Here is a 21,270-nt window from a genome sequence, read left to right as displayed (position 1 = left end):
CTGGTTGTGGCCATCCCTGTTGCTGTGGCCCTTCTGCTGTCACTCTGTCACTTTCATAGGTCTTTGGGAATTTATCACCCATTTTGATGGCATTCTTTTTCTCTATAGTGGTCCTGTTATTGGTGCACTGGGTTCCTGTTGTCCCCCAGGATAGAAATCAAGAGAGACAACAAACAGGAGCAGAAGAGTAAAAGTTTCTTGGCTTGTGCACAGGACAGGCACAAGGGAGGCAGTGCAGAAAGGAAAAGGGCAGGTGACCGGCTCATTAACAAGCAGGATTTTGGGCTTTTATCAGGCAAAGGCTGAGGAGCGGGGCCTTGTCACGGCATGTGGAGACTGGGTTGTGCTTGTGCTTGCGCTGTTGTTCAACATGCCACCACATGCGTTGCATCTATCATTAGCATGCTAGCTCTCCACCCCTGGGTGCAATTTTTACTATGGTAATGGCGCTGAGGTCACCTTCAGTCAACTCCTGGGTGCTAGGGCGCATGCGCAAGCCCTGGAAAGGCCCGAAGCTGCAGAATGTGGATTTTGGCGGCCTCTGTCTGATTGTCCTGGCTTGTCGATTGGTTAGAAGCCTTACCTTGTTAGGCCAGGGGCCTTGTGGACCACCACGTCTCCTTAGGCGGGTTCCTTTCTCAGTCTTTGCTTTTCCTCCTATCCTCAAACAGTTTAGGATAGGCACTCCCCCATCTGTCTTGTATTTCCTTCTTTAGAGTCTAATAAAGGGCCTCATTCTTTGTTTCTTATGAAGTCCCTTGGGTTAAAACTCTTTTATTTAGCTCACTCTTTCAGTTTCTGACAGCTTCTCAGGGGGGTGTGGTTTGTCTTAAGATAACTTGAGGGATGCTGTATAATTCAGCGCCCCAAATCATCTCTTGCAGTATGTGGTTGCAGATGACCCCAAATGGGTATGGAGCACCCGGGCGCTCTTACCTTGCAAGGAGATCCCTGCCCGTCAGGCTAGAACTTCCGGGATGAACGTGGGTAGATTAGCTCTCCACGGTGCCTGGGGGCAGAGCGTCTACCACCCCAATGGACAAATGAAGTGCTGCAAATGATTGAGCCTTAGATAGGTTTGCTGGGCTGGTTGTTTTCCAAGTCGAATTCTCCTTTTCTCTCTCTTCCTCAGTTCATGGGTAAACGAATGAATGTGTGTTTGTGTGGGTGACTCACACATCTTCATGTAGAAGTTTATAGAAATGAATTTCTGTGAGATTATTTTTTTAAGCACGAGACTACATCAAAGAAAAAGAAACACTCTTTAACTGTTGACTGATTTTCGCCACTTATTATGTGAGGAAGGAAATGTCAATAACTTAAAAGAAATTTTAAGATCAATGTGTTTGAGCTTTTCTTGTTTTAAAATTCTTTGTAGAAACTTGTCAAAAAGATTATGCAATGGAAACAAGGAAGCTGAAGCTTTTCAGGGCACTGGGGAAATGTCTTTGTTTTCCCTGATGATACGAAAGTGGAGTCTTATTCTAGGGAGACCCACAGCTGGAGGTGCCGCCCGTGTTGGTTTCGTGCAGTTATTGCTAGTTTAGGAACTACTGCTCTGATTGACATGGAAACACAGACTGGGCCACTGTGTATTCATGAGAGCCATGGTGGAATAATTGGTGAGGCAAAGGTGGTAAAGGAACCAATTGTTGGGGTCGCTCAGGCCTAAACAGACTTTCTGCTGAGGTTACCTGAATGCCTTAATTTTTCCTTTGTTCCAGTTGTATAAATCTGGTCTTAGAATGCGGTGGAAGGCCAGCTTGTCAGATTGTGACTTTATTCTGTGCCTTGAAAAACCAGGGGTGTTTTAGAAAGTTAATTGGCTCTCTCCAGCAGGACGCCACTCAAGTTCGGGAACACAGTGTATTGGGGACAAGTTACCCTGAGGATGGACATGGTTTCATTCCTGTTTCATTAGCTTTGCTGCAGAGAAGATGATGGATAAACTTAGTTATTTGCTGCTTTTCTTAGTAAGAGTTTTATCCATTTCTTGTCAATGTAGAAGGATATGGGATCCTAAATGTGATTGCTGAGATGTGTCATTTTCAGTAGCTCAGGGATCTCCCTGAAGTAAACTAATGGCATCTGCTTTCAACGTGCGTGTCTACAAAACTACAATGAGAGGGAAATGTGTGAACCTTCGCAGCCCAGACACTGCTGCTTTCGAAAGAATTGTTGCTCCGAATCTTGAAATATTTTCCTCCTGGTCACTGTGTATGCTTTTATGTGTGCATGTGTGTCTGCTCCGATGTATTCACCTAGTCAGGAATTCTGAATGCAAGAACTTTGCCTTAGAACTTTTGCTTTCTTGATTGGATTAAGATGTAGGACTGAGTTAGTATTTTAAAACAAGCTACAAGTTGTGTCTACGTGATTAATGTGAAATGAAAAATTTAGCCTAGTATCCTATTAACACACACACATTGTTTATGGAAATTAGAAAATATATACTTCCATTTTGAGAAATATTTTTTACCTCAAAGCAATTTCAAAAATTGATCTTTTTCTCTCCTTTGCCATTCTAAATATGCCTTATTAAACAGTGACTTTTTTTGTGATGTGACACTCCCATTCAAAATGAAATAAGATGAAATGAAATGAAATAAAATAAAATAAAATTCAAAGGTACCCAACCTTTCTTTTCTGGTAAGCAGCGTCTGTGGTGGAAGTTGCACTGGAATGAATCTGAGGACAGCAGTTCTGTGGGTTGGAGTTGATGCCGCTTAAGATTTTTGGCCTTGGTTCCTCTCTTACAAAACTAAGGCCATCCAGGAATAATCTCCATGGTCCCTCCCCAGGCCCCTCTAGCTCTAACACTCTATTTTGCTTTCTCTCCTGTGCACACGCCACCATCTAACATTCCCTTGGGAATGATACTTCAGCGTGTAGCTCTGACTTCAAATAGTATTCAAGAGAGAGAAAACTCTGAGACAGCAGATCCAGCATTTTCAAATTTTAAGGCTAAACTGAGAAGAAAAGAATTCATCCAGAGAAGGGTATCAATTCCACGTGACTAAATCTTAGCACTTTCCACAAACCTCCATTAGGGAGGGGATTGACATCATGAAGATTTTCCCATCTCTAATGGCTGTGGTTGAGTCTTGATTGTACAATATTTTGACTCGCACGTCAGAGTTCCTCAATGCCTCCGTCTATGTCCATGGGTAGCTCTCTAAATACAGCAGCTGTGCCATCTGTTTCAAATATTATTTCAGCCCTCGCTGTTTTGGGATAAATTTCATAAAGTGTATTGCATACACACACATTTAATTGAACAAACGAGAAGCCTTTCCAGTTTAAAAAGCTTCCTAAATGACAAGAAGTGTCCAATTTCCATTCAAATGGTTACTCCGGGGCTTTAAAATGTGTGAATTCATCTAACAGAGGCTGGTGGTGTATTTTGAGGCAGATGGCTTGATTCTGGGAAGAAAAAAACTTAAGTGGATTTTACTATCAATCTTATTTTTTTTGGCAAAAGACTGACATAATAAAGATGTGTGTATTACTGAGAATGCTTTTTAATAATGATTCTACCTTATGTTTTCCCCCAAGAATATGGTTAACTGACTAGGAAAATCTATTTAGAGATTTTATGTCTATCCATAATGATCAGCTTAGGAAAAAAAAAGAAGCCCAATAACAAAATTGCTGAAATACAAAAGGAAAATCCCTCTCTACAGCTTTCTACAGGAGTCCAAGAGGAAAGGAATGCTGGTTTATCTGATATTTCCCCTGCTAAAAAGTGGTTGTGGCGTCAAGAAGTTGAAGATTTTGAAGCAAAGAGAAAGGATTTCATTTCTTGTGAGAATGTCTAGAGAGGAGTATCTTCAGTGGGTGTTACAGGTGTCTTGTCCAAAGCCCTTTGTATATTTTATACCAGCAGTTTTAAATCTGAGTCATTGGAATAATTTGCAGTCACTATTGCTGTGCAATTTCAAATTTAGAGTCATGTTAGCACGTGTCAAAATTGTGTCAAAAGTTCTGTGCTCTAAAGGTCTTTTCAAGTCTTGCCTGCTTTATGGAACATTATAATTTACCCCCCAAATCCGCTCTCTTTTTCTTCCATTTGTAGTTTGCAGAACTGACTGAACACTTTTGTTAGTTCCTGATTAGTTAAAACCAAACATATGTCTTATCCCTCTTGGATATGATTGTTCAGCAACCTAAGCCTAAGCCAATCAACCCATTTCTTCCTTTGGCACCAATTATGGGTTTTGGGATGGGATGGGTTTTGGGATGGGACTTAAGTTGTCCCAATCAGTCAAGAAGAAAAAGCATTTCTTTGATAGCTTGGAAAAGGTGCTCTCTCTCTTCCAGGGGACATGGACAGAGAAGCATTTAGCCTTTATCGCTCCTGACAACTTCCTGGAATCATGAGGAGAACCGACCTTAGGATGAAGTGAACAATGTGGCTAGCAGAGTGACAAGTAGAAAGAATCTGCATCTTTGATGACCTAATTGAGCCTTTGGGTCCACTGCCCTGAATTCTGCCATGCCTCTGGACTGCCCCTTATGTTGATCAATGCTCATTGTTAGAACAGTTCTTATGGTTCATGCCAGTTGAGTCAGGCTTTTTGACACTTGAAGCTAAAAGCATCCGAACAGATACACCTGAGGATGTGGCTTAGGGGGAGGCCACGCCAGGCTTAGTTGTGTATGTCATGAGACCTTCTCCCAGACATGGGAGGTCGGTCCTATCTCCCTGCTCTGAAACTACTGTATTGGTTTTGATATGAAGGACGTTAGCTGGAGGAAAATAATGCTACGGAATGATGTAATTAAGGTGGGTTACTGGAGTCTATGTAGTAGAACCTAAAGCTTCCAAGTATTCTGTGATTGACTGAAGGTGGCAATTTCCTCACTAAGCCAGTGGTTCTCAAAGTATGGTCCCCAGAGTGTCCTGACTTCTGGTTTCCTCCCCAACATACATAGAAATTGTCACTCTTCTCTTCATAACAAGAAAAAAGCTGAACCAACTGAATCAACAAGTCTTCTTAGACCCATCAGAGAATTGAGGTGACAGAAACCACCGCCTAGAAAACTACAGAGATGGGCAAACACAGAGAATCACAGATTGCTAGGAGTACAGGCTGCTGGAGCCGGCAATGGGTAGAAACACATGTAACTGAGAAACTGCTGAAGGGGAATGTGGACAAGCTTAAAAGTTAAAAACTCCTGGGGACCCAGTCTTAGGGGAAATCCTCACATTTTTATGAGATTTATCTGTAAGAAACCCACCAAGTTCTCACCAAGTGAAGGTCAGAGAAAATTCCCTTGTGCTGTGGGCGAGGGCAAAAGTAGCCATTTTAAAAGATGCCCAGAGTGTTCAGCAGAGCAAAGACCTGTCCTCAAGGGAAACAGCTTTACAAGAGCCTCCTTAGACATGGAGGAAGGCAGTGAGGCAAGTGGGCTCCCTGTGGATTATATGCCTCATTAAGGGGAGAACAAAGGCTAATCGTTCTGCAAGTCATGACTCAAGGATTCAGGTCTGTTTAAACAAATGGAGATTTAATCATAAGATTATGCCATATGTAAGATTATGTCTTACACCTTAACAACACATCAATAGGGCTCCTGTATACCAACAGTGAATTACAACAGAGAGCTGAAAGACACAGGTTCTATCTATGAAGGAGTTTCTAGGGAAACTCAAAGAAAACAGGGGAGACAGAAGCAAGGTCCCTAGAGGAAACTGAAGCCTCTGACAGCTACAGCTACAGCAAACATTAAACGTAGCCTAACTCCTAGTTGGATCAACATAAAGCCTCACACTACAGGCCTATACAGCTCAGTTCCCGTGTTCCAGTACATCATGTCCAGCTTTCAACAGAAAGTTACAAGGCGTCCCAAGAGGCAAGACAAAACGCAGCCTGAAGTCAAAGTAAGCATCAGAACCAGACTCAGAAATTTTGGAGTTACTGAGGTGTAATCCCAGGATGAACAGCTTCTGCATCTTTGGGGAACCTAGTAGAAATGCAGATTCTTGGGTCCTCCCTAAACCTATTGAATCAGAAACTCTGGGTGCGGGTGGGCAGTAGCCTGTGCCGTAACAAGCACACAGGTGACTGTGTTTGAAGACCACTGCCTTAAGCATATCAAGCAGATGTGAAATTTGTAAACTCTTACGTGTCCTTAGGTTTCTCAGAAATAGAATAATACATGTTATCATGGTAACAAGGTGATTCAGATGTAAGGAACCCACTGAAGACAGTGTTTCTGAGTTTGGCTTTTGGTGTTGTCAAGCAGTATCATTGCTGATGAATTGTTTTGGATGATTGCATGTGGTTTGGAGTTACGCCAATTGCGTGTGTTTCTGTGAGGCTTTATCCCCTGTCCTGGGAACCTTATCGCCAGTGGACAACCTGGTGATGGGTGTTTAAGTCTGGATGGGGTGTGCAGGACCTTGGGGAGTTTCTCTGGGTGGGGTTGTCAGGCCCTGTGGCCCTGGAGGATTTTACCTACGTTGGTTTTTATGAAGTGGGTTTAAAAAAGGCAGAGGGTGTTAATATAGGTCCTTCTGAAAGCAAACTGTGTTTTCATCTCACTCTCTGCTCATTCAGTGCTCAGCTACCCTCTGGCCTGGTTGCAGTTATGCCGTCTCCCGACGGTCCGTTGTTATGCGTAATTATGATTGCTTTGAACTTCCCTGAACCTCTGATGTCAAAGGCATTCTTTTAGGTTTTGAGCACAGTTTTCTATCCTAGGTTGCCCCTTACATGGTGGCATATCACTGCATTCCTGCTCACACACTGGAAGCCTCTCTCCTCTTAGTGCCTCCTGTTGAGTGATGATAAATGCTTTCTGTCCAGCCCAGGAAGAACCATAACTTGCTGCTACTTGCAGAAGCCTCCTAATTTTACGTTGGAGAAAGCCAAAGTCTGGGGAGGAATGGCAATTTACTTCATTCATTCGTTTGTAAATACTTATTGAGCACCTATAATGTGCCAGGCACTGTCATAATGGCAAAGACATGATTAGAATAAAGGAATCATAATTCCTATGCCAGGGCTCCTGTCACTGGCCTGCTTCTTAAAAGACATTTGAATAAAACAGAAAACAGAAACAAGGAACTAAATAAAAAGCAATGAAATAAAAATAAATAAGAAAGGAAAAAAGAAAAATAACAAAGAGAAAAAGTCCTTTGGGAGCTAAGTGCCTTCTGGATGACTAGGCACATACATTTACATTTCTGTCCCTAAAGTTCCATTGGAATGCGTGAATAAATATAAAAATAAGAAAAACAACGTAATGTAATGGAACAGCACTAAGAAACATGAAGGGTGATACCAGCAGAAATTTTGGAAGATAGAAAGCAGATGGGATTGGATCAATGGAATAAGCTAACAGAACTGATAAATGCAGCCAATACAAATGAAAGAGGATAGTAATGGAGGAAGAAGGAAGGTTTTTTTCTTTCAAACAGAACTTTGGAAAAGCCCCGAGATCATAATCTTTAGGAGCTAGGGCCGAGAATCATCTGTTGGATGCTTAATAGGAAGACCAATGAAACTAGGACATTCCAAGCACCTAGAAAAGGCATACCCACGCAGCTCCAGCAGAACTGACACAAACAGTTTGAGAACTTATATAGGTGTGGATGGATTTGGCCATTGGGGATGGGCAGGGGACTTTTGAGGTGAGTAACGGAGCTAAAAAGAGAAGTTGGGGGGCTGGCCAGTGGCGCAGTGGTTAAGTTCGCACGTTCCGCTTCTTGGCAGCCCAGGGTTTGTTGGTTCAGATCCCGGGTGCTGGCATGGCATGGCTTGGCATACCATGCTGTGGTAGGCGTCTCATGTATAAAGTAGAGGAAGATGGGCATGGATGTTAGCTCAGGGCCAGTCTTCCTCAGCAAAAAGAGGAGGATTGGCAGTAGTTAGCTCAGGGCTAATCTTCCTCAAAAGTAAAAAGAAAAAGAGAAGTTGGATAGGGCTCCCATGTAATATTAGCTACCAACAGAGTAAACCTTCCCACATCCTGATGGCAAGCTCCTACCCACCCTATCAGAGAGGAATCTGATGACAGACCCAGCTCACTCACCATAGCCATGGCTTCTGTCACTTGCAATCAAATTCACTATCAAGGGAGTGCCACCTGTATTACTCATCCTAAACTGTCACTTGTAAGTGAACAATTAAGAATCTCTAGATATTTAAGGAAAAATAACAGCATAAAAATGAGTTACCAAACTGAGCAAATCGAAGTAATTCTTGAGGAAATTGAATTATTGGAGAAATATAGAAAAGATGATTAAAACAACTTTGTCAGTATCTTCAGAGAGGTTTGGGGGACACTGTATTCAGATAGCTAGAACAGGTTGCTAAGAAAAACTGAAGTAGAAGAGAGAGTTTATAGAAATTGAAAACCCCCTACATGATTGTTGAAATAAATGGAACAGGGCAACAGATGATGTAGAATGTAAAGTTCTTAATTCCCCGAAGCTTCTTCATATGTATGGAAAAGACCAGTCACTCTAGAGCTAATTTTTATTCAGAAAATGGCCACTTGAATGGACACAAATGACCCACTGCCCAGGTGAAAGAGGATACCATGAACTTCGTTGGCTGACAAAAGCTGTCTTCAATCTGACTTTGGAATGCTGAGTTGATTACTGGAGAAGAGATGGGAATATTTAGTTGGGGAAGAAGGGATTACCCAAGAGGAAAGGTCAACGCTTTCCCTTTTGAGGGTCAATGTTGTTAGCACCTCTCTGACTGACCAGGTCTGTGAAAAGTCTGGTGGCATAAAGGACATCAAGGTTCCCAGTGAGGAATTCACCATCGGAGAAGGTAGAATCTGGACAGGTGAGCAAGGGTGAACATTCAAGTGAAATATTAACTTGAGGAGGGTTGGGTGTGGGATGTCATGCGGCTGGGACCAGAAACACCCGTGAACCCAGACACCCTGGAAGATTGGTTGTGGTAGCAAAGGATGATTAAGCTTGAATATGAGCTGGAAGACCTATCTTGGAGTTTAAGTCTAGGGCATCAGTGAAACTCATGCAGGGACCTGCACCTCTGCAGGCATGACTGCAGTGCTGGACACAATGCAAGAACAGAAAAGTGGCCCTGTGTGTCAGTGACAGAAACAACAGTATGAGCAGACTCATCATACTCAAATTTTCTCTATCAGCTGGTTGACAAAAGGACTAAGACTTTAGACTAGAGTGAACTTTTTCTATTGTTGTGAAATTTAGGGAAAAGAAGGACTACCTCAAGAAAGGGTTAGATAGGTGTCAGGTAAAGAGCAATTGAAAAATATAAAAGATGTCACTAAATTTATACTCCACAACTGCTGAAGCAAATCATACTAATTATCTAAAAATCTTAATAAAAAAACTGAATAGTAGAATAGATGTGGTTGAAAACCAAATCAGTTTTATGGAAGATCAAGCCAAGAAATTTTCTTAGAATGTAGTGCAAAAAGACACAGATGAAAACCGAGAAAGAAGTTTGGAAGTATATCATTCAGTATATGAGGTGTAAATATTCACAAGACATGTAAGATGTTCAGAAATCCCAATATCTTCCTAGTAAAACACCTGTAAGGAGAAACTCGAGAGAATGGAAGGAATGATATAATCAACGTAATAATAGAAGAATACTTTTTCCCTAGCTGAGAGAAGATATTAATCTTTTGATTAAAAAAACAAAAATAGAAAATAAGTTTTGGCAAAGATGTGGAGAAATTGGAGTACTTGTTCCTTTCTAATGGGAATGTAGAATGGTGGAATGACTATGGAAAATGGTATGACACTTTCTCAAAAGATGAAATGTAGAATTACTGTATGATCCAGCGATTCCACTTCAGGGTATATATCCCAAAGCCATGAAAGCAAGGTCTTGAATAGATATTTGTACACCCATGTTCATGGCAGCATTGTTCACAATAACTGAAAGGTAGATACAACCCAAATGTCCATTGACAAATAAATAGATAAACAGAATATAGCATATACACAAAATGGAATATTATTCACACTTCAAAAGGAAGCAACTTCTGACACATGCTACAACATAGATGAACTTTGCGGATATTATGTATCATTTTACTTGTGTGAGGTACCTGTGGTAATCAAATTCATAGAGACAGAAAGTAGAAGGGTGGTTGCCAGGCACTGGGGGAAGAGGGTAGTGGAGAGTCAGTGTTTAATGGGCACAGAGCTTTATTTGGGGAGATGAAAATGTTCTGGAGATGGATGATGGTGATGGTTGCACAAGGCAGCACAAAGGAGAGTCATGGTGGAACGATTAAGAATGTGGCCTGCATTTGAGTCCTGATGCCACCACTTATTAGTTCTGTGCCCTTGGACAAGTCACTTAATCTCTCTGTACCTCAGTTTCCTCATCTGTAAAATATGGTGTATAATAGTAACTACCTCATGTGATTGTTTTGAGGACTTTATTATTAATGAGAACAGCATGTAGAAATAATACAAGTCTATGGCCTAACTTGGAAACATCTATTAAAATTTAAAATGTACTTACCCTTTGATCTATCAATTCCACTTTCCCAGAGTCAATATTCAATAAAAACTAGTTGTCTAGTTAAAGAAAAAAAAGGACAGTGAACACAGAAAAACAATATTGCAAAAAGGAACTTAGGACTATCAGGATGAAATTTATGCAATACTAGGAGAAAGACAAAATCTTATAATTTTATGGAAATAAAAGAGAGGTTACCTACTAAAGAAGGAAAATCAGAATATTAGTTTTTTGCAACCCCTAATGCTACAAAAATATGGAGCAGTATCTATAAAGTCCTGAAGGATTTGAATCTTGGATTCTCCATTAGGCCAGCCGTTATTCAAGTGTGAGTGCAAAATAAAGACAATTTTAAACATGGGAAGTTGATCCTCTCTGAAAAAATAAATTACTATAGGATGTTCTCTAGCAAAATGCAAAAGGAAATAAAGAAAGAGAAGACTTGGAATATGAGTGGGGAGTAAAGTAACCAACATGACAGCAGCAAGCCTGAATAGTCGTGAGCTGTTCACACAAACTAGGTGTGAGTTTAGTGCAGTTGTTGAGAAAGAGCCCCTAGGACAGAAGAAGCTTAAGAAGAGTTACTTTAAGGATTAATTTAAGTCATTTGGGAGATTTCCGGTAATAAAAACTTACTCTCTATAAGCACACATCTAAAGGCTGATGTATCTTAAGAATATAAGCCAAGAAAAACTATTATAAATTAAAAATTAAGCTGAAAAGGGAAAATTGGTTGTATAATAAATAAAAAATGTAGTAATCAAAACCCCAAGAACATATAGTGAGACAATGTGCTATTATTAGTAGCTAATCTTATTTGAGGACTTATTACATGCCAGATATTTTGCCAGATGGGTGCTATTATTGTCTCCATTTATCGATGAGGTGACTGAGCATAGAGAGATGAAGCAATTTACCCTGAGTCATCAGCTGGCAAGGGGCAGAGCCAGGCAATCTCACTTCATAACTATGCTCCTTTATTTTTTTTTTTAGTGAGGAAGATTTGCCCTGTGGTATCATCTGTTGCCAATCCTCTTCTTTTTTTTGCTTGAGGAAGATTGTCGCTGAGCTAACATCTGTGCCAGTCCTCCTCTATTTTGTATGTGGGATGCCTCCACAGCATGGTTGTTGAGTGGAGTAGGTCTCCGACCAGATCTGAACCTAGGAACCTGGACCACCAAAGTGGAGAGCCAGGAACTTTAACCACTCGGCCTCAGGGCTGGCCCCCATAGCCACGATCTTAATCACTATACTAAATATTATGTCCTTGACCCCTTATTGGAGTATAAATTGTTCAACAATGACTCCATAACAAAGAAAAAACAACACCATTTTGTACACTTTGCAGGCATTTTTCCAACATGTGTCAGATATGTTTCTTATACTCTGTGAACCCTGGAGTACCAGTAACCTATTGCAACAAAATTCTCTGGAACAAACCACCTCATATGTGACAACATGGAAGAAACTTGAGGACATTATGCTAAATGAAATAAGCCAGTCACAGAAGGAAAAATATTGCACAATTCCGCTTACATGAGGGATCTAAAATAGTCAAATTCGTAGAGTCAGAGAAGGGAATGGTGGTTGCCAGGGCCTGAGAGGAGGTCCAAGTGGGGAATTACTAATCAACAGACACAAAGTTTCAATTAAACAAAGTGAATAAGCTCTAGAGACATACTGTACAACATTGTGCCCGCGGTCAATAATAATATATTGTGCACTTAAAAATTTGTTGAGGGCAAATTCATGTTAGAAGTTCTCACAGCAATACAATACGTGAACAAACCTCGTGACTTGAAACAGCTATTACTTGCTGTCATGGCTGTGTGGATCACTTAGGGGTTTGCTCTAGCCTGGGCCTAGCTGGGGTGGGTTGGCTAAGTTCCATTTGTCTTTCATCCCCCTCTTGGGACGAGAGGCTAGCCTGGACACGTCCTTTCCATTGTATGGTAGAAGCACAAGAGGGCAAGCCCAAACATGCAGCTGCTTTTCAAGCCTTTGGTCCCATCACATCTGTTAACATTCCATTAACCAACCCACATGGCTGTGAGGGAGACAGGAAAGTCATATGGCAAAGGACGTGAATACAGGGAGGGGCAATGAGTTAGGGCCAATAATGCTACGTAGCATTGCCAATCGCCAATCTACTTGTCTCATAGTTGTTACTTGCGGGAAAAAATCATATAGGCAAACCATATATGAAGATTTGCAAGAGAATGGGCTTGTTGAGGAAAACGTAGATGTTACAATCACATTAGTACCTCCAGGGGCTGAAAAGAGAATCTGTAAAATGCCACACTCTTAAAAATGTTGGATAAAATTATTACTATTCATTCATTCAAAGAGAGCCTTCCTTAACCAGTATGACCCTTGGGGGATGAGAGGCCCTGATCCTGCTTCCAGTTTAGTACTGAAACTATTGTCTGCGGCAACTGAGGGAGAAGGTGAGGAGGGGCAAAGAGTTAAAATATCTAAGGCAGATATATCTTTACCTGTATCTCTATCTCTGTATCTGTATATGTATCTATATCTGTATCTATAGATCTCAATATTTCTATCTCTGTGTCTATATTTGCCTTAGATATTATATATATATATCTCCTATCCTTAATTATTAAAAAATAAAATGATGAATGCATAATTGTGAGTGGGATGTCCTTTTTTCTGATTCTAGGTTGGGGTGTGGGAAGAACTTTACAAGTACTGGAAACAGCACTTGATGGAATAGTCTGGAAGCTGGCTTTTTGCCCTAAGTCTGCCGCTAATAAAAGATAAAACCCAGAACAAATTCCATAGCTTTTCTGAGTGACAATTTTCTTATCATTAAAATTGGGCTGGAGGATCTCTAAGATTCTTTTCAACCCTAAGGATTTAAGAAGGAAATTAAAAAAAATGGAAATATGACAACAGTATAGATGGGAATTCATTGAAATGCATTTTGTAAAATTAGGAGCAGCAGCTGATTTATAGGAAGCAATAACATGTTCTCTAAAATGATTAATTATAATTGAACAGTTACTATTGATATAGGGATGGCTAGATCTTATGAATAAAATTGTAAGGCTCATTCCAAACTGGTGTGTTTTTCAAACAAAAAGGAACAGTAAGTTTCTTTAAATTTTTTTAAATCAGTACTAGATAAATTACGAAGAGAAAAAACTAAAGGTTATAAAGCATATACTAGGTTATAAGTCGCTGACTAGTCTCTGATTTGCAGTGAAATACTAAAAGTAAGAAAATAAGAAATGTCAGTGGCCTTGTCCTAGGATGTGTCCTTTCTAGTTGACAATACTTCCTGTGTTGTATTATGGCAGAGCATAGTTACATTCGGTCCATCAACTTAGAGGCTGTTGTCGTGTTCCAAACATCTCCACCTTCCCCTGAGAAGTAGTTATGAATCCACAATCCACTAATGTACATGAATATACATTCCACTAGTGTATGTGAATTTGCATTATAGATTAGGTTTATGTATACAGAATGACTCACTTCACCAACTAGGAGTAGCAATATATCACATCGTCTTTGTTATGCCAATTAATCATTCAAGCAACAACATGTCCTTAGCAGCAGGAAGTCCAGTATCTCCCATTTGAGGGCTTCTCCTTCCCTACTATCCCGTGTTGTTCAGGTGGCTTTCTCAGACCAAAGGCTGTCAATCGTATTTCCAAGATAACTGCAAGTTTACATTGGCCATCTACGTATGGCTTCTCATTGCCATATGGTGTCACTATAGAAGGTTGGTCCTATCCAGTTCCATAGATGCTTGTCACTTGGGAATGATTCTTTTCTAGTCTAAGTCCTGACATTGGCTTCCCTGCGTACTTGGGTTCAGTGTGTAGAGAGAGTGCCTGGTTAAGATTCTGAGTTCTGGAGGCTTGTACGCTGGATTCGAATTTTGCCTTTGCTTCTTTTGAGCTGTGTGACCTAAGCTGAGTTCTCTAACTTTCAGAGCTTCAGTTTCCTCATCTATAAAGTAAAGATAATAGAGTTTATCTCATAGAGTTGTGAAAATGAAATGAGACAACACATAACAAGCAGAGTACCTGGCGCCTACGAGATTTGCAGAAAATATATGTTCCTGCTATCATCTTGATGATGACTCCTAGTGTTAGTAATATAGTAATCATTTCCGAAAGTGTGGCAATATTGCAAGGTTGCTGTGATGCAGAGCTTGTGATTCCATTATTTCCTCTTGTAGGAACCTGGGCTCCCTATGCAAGTTAGTCTACTTCACCGAGAGCTCTGCAAACCAGAGCAATTGACCTCCTGGTTGAGTGCTTCTCTAAGAAACATGGGCAAAGTTGTGAACAGGCAATTCATGGAAGAGTAAATTTGAGTGGCTGATACATATAATCTGACTAGTCCTCAGCAAAGTTCAAATTAAGATAAAAATGAGATAACTTTCTATATGCAACAGATGTACAAAAATACACTTCCAGTGACATCAGTCTGTGGGGGTATGAAGCAAAGGTGACCCTCGTGTGTTGTAGATGAGAGGGAAAATCATCACAACCAGTGTGGCTCACACTGTCTCTAAGTAGCAGGCACTGGAAAATAAACTGTGATTTATTTATAAAATAGAATGCTACAAAGTTTTAAAGTGAATGAAGAGTGTGTGTGTGAACATGGATGCATCTGAAAAACGTAATGATGAGTTAAAAAAAGTTGTTAAAGGCTACTAGAGTATACCATTTACGTACGTTTCTTAAAACACACAAACATGTACACAAATGTATGTAATAAAAATATGAAGACATGCAGGCTAAAGATACATCCCAACTTTAGGATGTTAACTACTTCTAGGGAATGAAGGGGTGGAAAAGATACAACGAGGGGTAATGGTTTTCTATGTAATGTTTTGTTTCCTTTGAAATTTTAAGACAACGTGGTAACACGCTAACATCTGTTACCTATGTGTGATGGGTTCATAGGTGTCTATGAAATCACTTTTTGCTCCTTTCTGTAAACATAAATATTTAATAATATGACATAAGATAAAGAAAGTTAGAGGGAAAATAATAGCTCATTTAGCCTTTGGGATAATTAGAAAACATTTGTAGAAGAATAAAATTAGATTTTTACTTTACGTCATATACAAAAGAAAATTCCCTATGGGTTAAATTTTAAGTGAAGAGAAAATAGATCAGATGATACTGTAGGTGATTATTTGTCTGATCTTAGGTAGGGAAAATTACCTTTAAGCATAGTGACAAAAGAAATCTAGACGAAATAAATTTAGACAAAAGGAAAAGATTAATACATTTTTCTACAAAGAATTTAAATTTCCTTTACTCTTCAAACCATAAACAAAATATATATGATGAACTAAATTGATATTCTTAACATGTAAAGGATTTGGAGAAACAAAAGATATGAAATCCTCTCAGGACAAAAATATAATAATGACATGAACAATTTGCAAAAAATAAATACACATGAACAACATGTGAAAATGTTCGACAACACAGTTATCAATTTATTGCCTCAGCTCTGAATTCACCCTTCAGTAACTTCTCTGCAATAATGGACCGTGTTGTGTACACATTTCTCTTTACAATGAGCACAATGTTAAGCTTTGTCAATAGGACAAAATGTCACAGGAAAGACATTGTTAGAGTGAGGGATCTTCTCTTACTGGTGTGCTGTGTTTTGTTTTTTCTTGCTAATGTTGCATGAGGAGTCAGCTGTACAGGAGTGTGGGGACATCCAGTGGGCTATGCCCTAGGTGTGTGCCCACAGAGCACACTCCCTCAGCCATCTGGCTGCTTCAGCCTAGACTTGGTGACCACATTCCTGTGGTTCTCCTGATGAGGGCACTACACAGGTCTAGGTTGAGCCTGCAGAGGTGCCCCGAGTCCCACTGCCTGCCCAATCCCCAGCCACGGCTCATCTGTATTCTGGAGGGTTGCTTCTCATGGCTTTCCCAGACCAGGTAGCACGTGGTCCAGGCCTGTGGCCACAGTGGCACTTTGGTACTCCTTCTCATACTTGCCCGCCCACCAGCCTTGGCTCACCTGTACACCAGAGGACTGTTTCCAGGTTGCTAGGTGACTGAGGACCAGCTCCAGCTTGGCTAACCCTGTGAACTTCTCTGTGGATTTTTAATGGACCCAATAAATTTTGTGTTTCATGGCAAAGAATTTAGTATGAAATATTGTTCTTTCTTTGACTTTTATAAACATTCCCAGATGATAGTGTGTCCCATACGTGTCATACAACAGAAAGAAAGGACTTGATTCTACAAATCTTTAGTAATTTTAACTTAGGACGTTTTTAGAACCAAGATTTAAGATCTTATAATGAGAAAACATAAATGCTACTGGTAATCTTCACTTGAAGTCCTGCTTACTCATTTGTATTCTAACTGTAATAAGCAGATATTGACTGCAGTTGATATCAACAATCAAGATTTACTGATCTGAGCTAAATATCACCTAAAATAATGTTAAGGTCAATATGTGTCAGAGAGACCATTGATCTTGTATGAAGACTAACAGGTCATCAATATCTCCATTATTGCACCCATGTATTATAAAAATTCTATTATAAATTTTAGTTTTCAGGAAGTATGTAGTTCATTTGAAAGAGAACGAGAAGATTATTTAAGACCTGTTATAGTTATGGGCGTGGAGACAGAACAAGAGTGTAGTTCAGTGGAACTTCGTGAATTCTTTCCTAAAACCATTTCTCCAGCTTACTTGCATTTTGGTGACTGGACTTTTAAGTGGGGTGTGGCTAGAGCTAGGGTGGTTCTGTCATCATTATAAAAGGGCTAAAGAAGTGGAAAGGGGATGGGTTCAAGAATAAAGATCTCAGAGCAGAAGTGGAAAGAGGAGCAGAGTTGAGAGGAGTCATTTAGATTTTCACTTTACTAACACTTTGCTATTCTGCATAGCTCTGTTATGCATGGTTCTACTGTAGTTAGCAGGATAATGTCACGATGTGCACATCAGAAGCAGAAACATTAGAGGATGTCATGAAAACAAATTCATATTTTTTATGATAGAGAAAAAATTGATACATGTGAACTAAAACAAGGTTTTGATAGTACAAATTCTTTTTGTAAAACAGTACAAATTCTCTTTTTTTGGCTTAAACAGGACTGACTACTGGTTAGAGACGAGCAAGAAGCATCAGCACTAAATCATAGCAAAGAAGGACCTGGGTAAGCTCAGAACAAAAATTTGTTGGAACCTTCCTTCAGTCGTCCTAGTGACCTGCTAGACCTGCCAGGAGCTCCCAGCGCCAGATACCGGAAAATGTGCTTGATTTCATTGCCAGGGCGATCCTTCTAAAGGGAGCGATTCTAGCTGGAGGCTCCCAGCGCCAGATACCGGAAAATGTGCTTGATTTCATTGCCAGGGCGATCCTTCTAAAGTGAGCGATTCTAGCTGGAGGCTCCCAGCGCCAGATACCGGAAAATGTGCTTGATTTCATTGCCAGGGCGATCCTTCTAAAGTGAGCGATTCTAGCTGGAGGCTCCCAGCGCCAGATACCGGAAAATGTGCTTGATTTCATTGCCAGGGCGATCCTTCTAAAGTGAGCGATTCTAGCTGGAGGCTCCCAGCGCCAGATACCGGAAAATGTGCTTGATTTCATTGCCAGGGCGATCCTTCTAAAGGGAGCGATTCTAGCTGGAGGCTCCCTACAGAGAGGCTAATAAGATACTTTACAGTGGTCTGGTCTATTTGGCAGCAATTAGGAAATCATTAATTCTTTCAACAGATTAATATTAAAGTAATTGTGGACGTACATAGCTGATATATATGTCTATAGTGTCATCACTGAATGAAGGAGAAACCTATGGGGATTATTAAAAATACATCAATAACTGTTACAAGTCAATAAGAAAATATAAAGTCCCAAGAGAATAAAAAGGCAAATACTTTTACAGTTAATTCATAAAAGAAGAAATACAAATTTCAACATGTGTTAAAATGTTCCCTTCAGTAATAATCAAAGAAAAGCTAATTAGCATCATTACTGAGATTTTTAAGGAGCCTTCCAAATTTTAAGAATACAAAAAATTACGTAGTGTTGCTAAGAATTTGTGGAAAATGGGCTTTTTCATACAATCTGTTAAGTGAAATATTTATCAAAGCCTAAAAAAACCAAACAAAACTATTGAGCATACCATTCTATTTCTAGGAATTTATCCCAATTGAATAACAAGAAACATAGACTTTTAAATACAAGATGGCTTACTGTAGTGTTATGTAAAAGGATAAAGAAATTTAAGTGGCCTAAATGTCCAACAATTGTTGGAAGAGGAATCCACCATGGGCCCCGAGCATCCACTCCTCCACGTTCTGCAAAGTGCGCCAGATCGAAAGGCTTATATGTCTTGTGATATTGAGCAGTTTCTGTAGCTAGTCACACGAGCAACTAAGTAGGTCAAGGTGACCATAGCCTGACTACCGTGGGACAGCATGTTCCTTGAGAGGAGGGGACAAGCTTATCTGCTGCTGGTTACAATGACTGCTGCTTGTCAGAAAGCCCTGGACCTTTGGCTCTGGGTTCTTCTCCTATAACACAACCTTTTGTGTGTGCAGGTATCAGCTATATGACACATCTTTGTGGCACTTGGACGAAAAGGAACCAACGCAAATATACTGATGCGCCTGCTGCCTGCTGTGCTGTGAGTGAGAAAGTCTGTTTCCTCTGACCTGGGAGTCTTGTGTCTTCTACTAGCATCCGTGAAACAGTAACAGGCTAACTTGTTAGCTTACAGGTCAGGTAAAATCTCAGATCCTTCCTGGTTCTTGACACAATAGGGAATTTTTTTTTAGCAAATTCTGGTCTGTGCCAGTGATAGAGTACTGTCCTGGTCAGTGTGGATTGCTGTAACAAAATACCACAGAGTGGGTAGTTCAAACAACAAATGTTTACTTATCACAGTTCTGGAGGCCCTGGCAGATTCAGGGTCTTGTGAGGACCCTCTTCCTCGGGTGTAGACTGCTGCCTTCTTATTGTATCCTTACATGGAGGAGAAAGAGAGAGAGCTCTGGTCCTTTTATTAGGGCACTAATCCTATGGGATCTCCCCTTTATGACCTCATGTAAACCTGATTACCTCCCAAAGGTCCCACCTTCAAATAGCATTGCACTGGGGATTAGGTCTTCAACATACGAATTTTGGGAGGAATACAAACATTCAGTCCATAGCGAGAATTAAGCCACCATGGAAAGTTATGTTCTCAAAAAATCATCAATACATGAAAATGCTCATGATGTATTGATTAGAGGAAAAATAAATTGCCCAACAGTACAGTTTGATATATTTTTTAAAAAGTGTATGCTCAGAAAAATTTCTGGAAGTGGGCATGTGAAAAGATGAGTGTAAGATCATCTTGAAAATGATTGCATCATTTCTTAGTTCATTGTTCCTAAACTTTAGCATCTGTCAGGATCATGTAGAAGGCTCTTAAATATAGCGTGCTCGGTGTCACCCCTACAAATTCGGAGTCAATGGGTCTGGGTGGGGCCTGAGAATGTGGATTTCTAACAAGTTCCCAGGTGCTGCTGCTGCTTGTCAGGGAACCCCACTTTAAGAACCACTCTCCTAGTCCACGTGGCAGTTTAGTGCAGTAGTTATGAGCATGGACTCTGGAGCCGCCTTCCTTGGCTTTGCATTTGATCCTGCCACTCCCTAGTTATGGGACTTAAAGCAAATTTTAAACTCTGTGCCTCATTTTCTGATCTGAAAAATAGCAGTTAACCCATAGTATTAAACTATAAAAAGCTTAGCACAATGCCTATGATATTATAAGTGCTCTTATGTTTTTATGTTATTGTCTAGAAATTATAAATCTGTTAATACTAAGAATTTTACTATTGGCCCCACCAAATTCTGTGTGTGCAGGGAAAAGAGTGTGAGGAATTAGAATCAGGCAGACTGTGCAGACGGTCACCTACAAGCTTTAGTTTCCTCGTCTATAACAAGGGGCTCTAATTTCTCTCCGGCATTACTTTTGGAAGGATTACAGGTGATCACACGTATAAAATACCTGGCAAGTAACCTAAGTCAGTTAATATTAATCGTCTTAGTTCCCACACCTCTCCTGACTAAGTCTCACTCATTTAATTAACAAAAATTAGTGCCTGCTTTATTCCGTCCTTCTTACTGCTTTAGCTTCAGGATTACATCTTTTCACAGGACCTAAATGGCCCGCTCTCTCGAAACTTACATTGTATTGGGGGAAAATTTAAGATTTAGGCCTAAAAGCTAGAAAGACAGAATGTTGTAATGGAAAAGCAACATCAGGGGTGAGAAAATCTGATTTTTTTGCTATTCTGCTACTAATGTAATGTTTGGTGTGAGCAAGTCATTTATCTGTGCCTCATTAGTAAGATGAGAAGGTTCCGCAATATGTTTCTAAGATCCTTTAAACTCTAACATTCTTTCAGTCTAAAACTTCTAAAGCTTTATAAATTAGGTGTTGAAAAGTGAAGTGCTTTGTGGGCCCCCTAGGTAATAGAAATGTGTAAAATGGCAGGCTAGCTACAGAGAATGGTGGAGACTGGCAATTTGGGGAACTCATGCCTGCCTGAAGACATTTACATTAGAATTGTTTTTAAAACATTTGCTTGTCAAATAACACACACTGGCAGGCTGGATTCTGTAACAATTGGTCTAAGGATAGTCTCACTTAGCCATTCAGGGCATCATACCCCTCCACGCTTCAGTTTTCCTATTTTCACAGTAGACCCAACAACTGTTAATCTTAAAAAGAATTTAAAAACTTTTGAAATAATTATCTTCTAAATGCTTTTAGTTAGAA

General features: G+C 40.1%; 1 protein-coding gene across 2 annotated transcripts in view; it reads left to right on the top strand.

Annotated features, from left to right (window-relative positions):
• ZPLD1 (zona pellucida like domain containing 1) overlaps window positions 1-21,270 on the top strand; it is a 219,663-nt gene that overhangs the window by 43,118 nt on the left and 155,275 nt on the right. The window contains exons 2-3 of one of the 2 annotated variants that reach the window (XM_023623836.2): window positions 17,591-17,655; window positions 19,043-19,128. In XM_023623836.2, coding sequence (XP_023479604.2) covers window positions 19,106-19,128 — 23 coding nt within the window. In that variant the 5' untranslated portion in view covers window positions 17,591-17,655; window positions 19,043-19,105. The remainder of the gene's footprint in view (window positions 1-17,590; window positions 17,656-19,042; window positions 19,129-21,270) is intronic. The other variant, XM_070242899.1, reaches the window with a different exon arrangement.

The sequence above is a fragment of the Equus caballus genome, chromosome 19, assembly GCF_041296265.1.
Source record: "Equus caballus isolate H_3958 breed thoroughbred chromosome 19, TB-T2T, whole genome shotgun sequence".
In the NCBI taxonomy this organism is placed as follows: Eukaryota; Metazoa; Chordata; class Mammalia; order Perissodactyla; family Equidae; genus Equus; species Equus caballus.
Note: the sequence above shows the minus strand (reverse complement) of the source record. Positions and strands in the feature narration are given on the sequence as shown.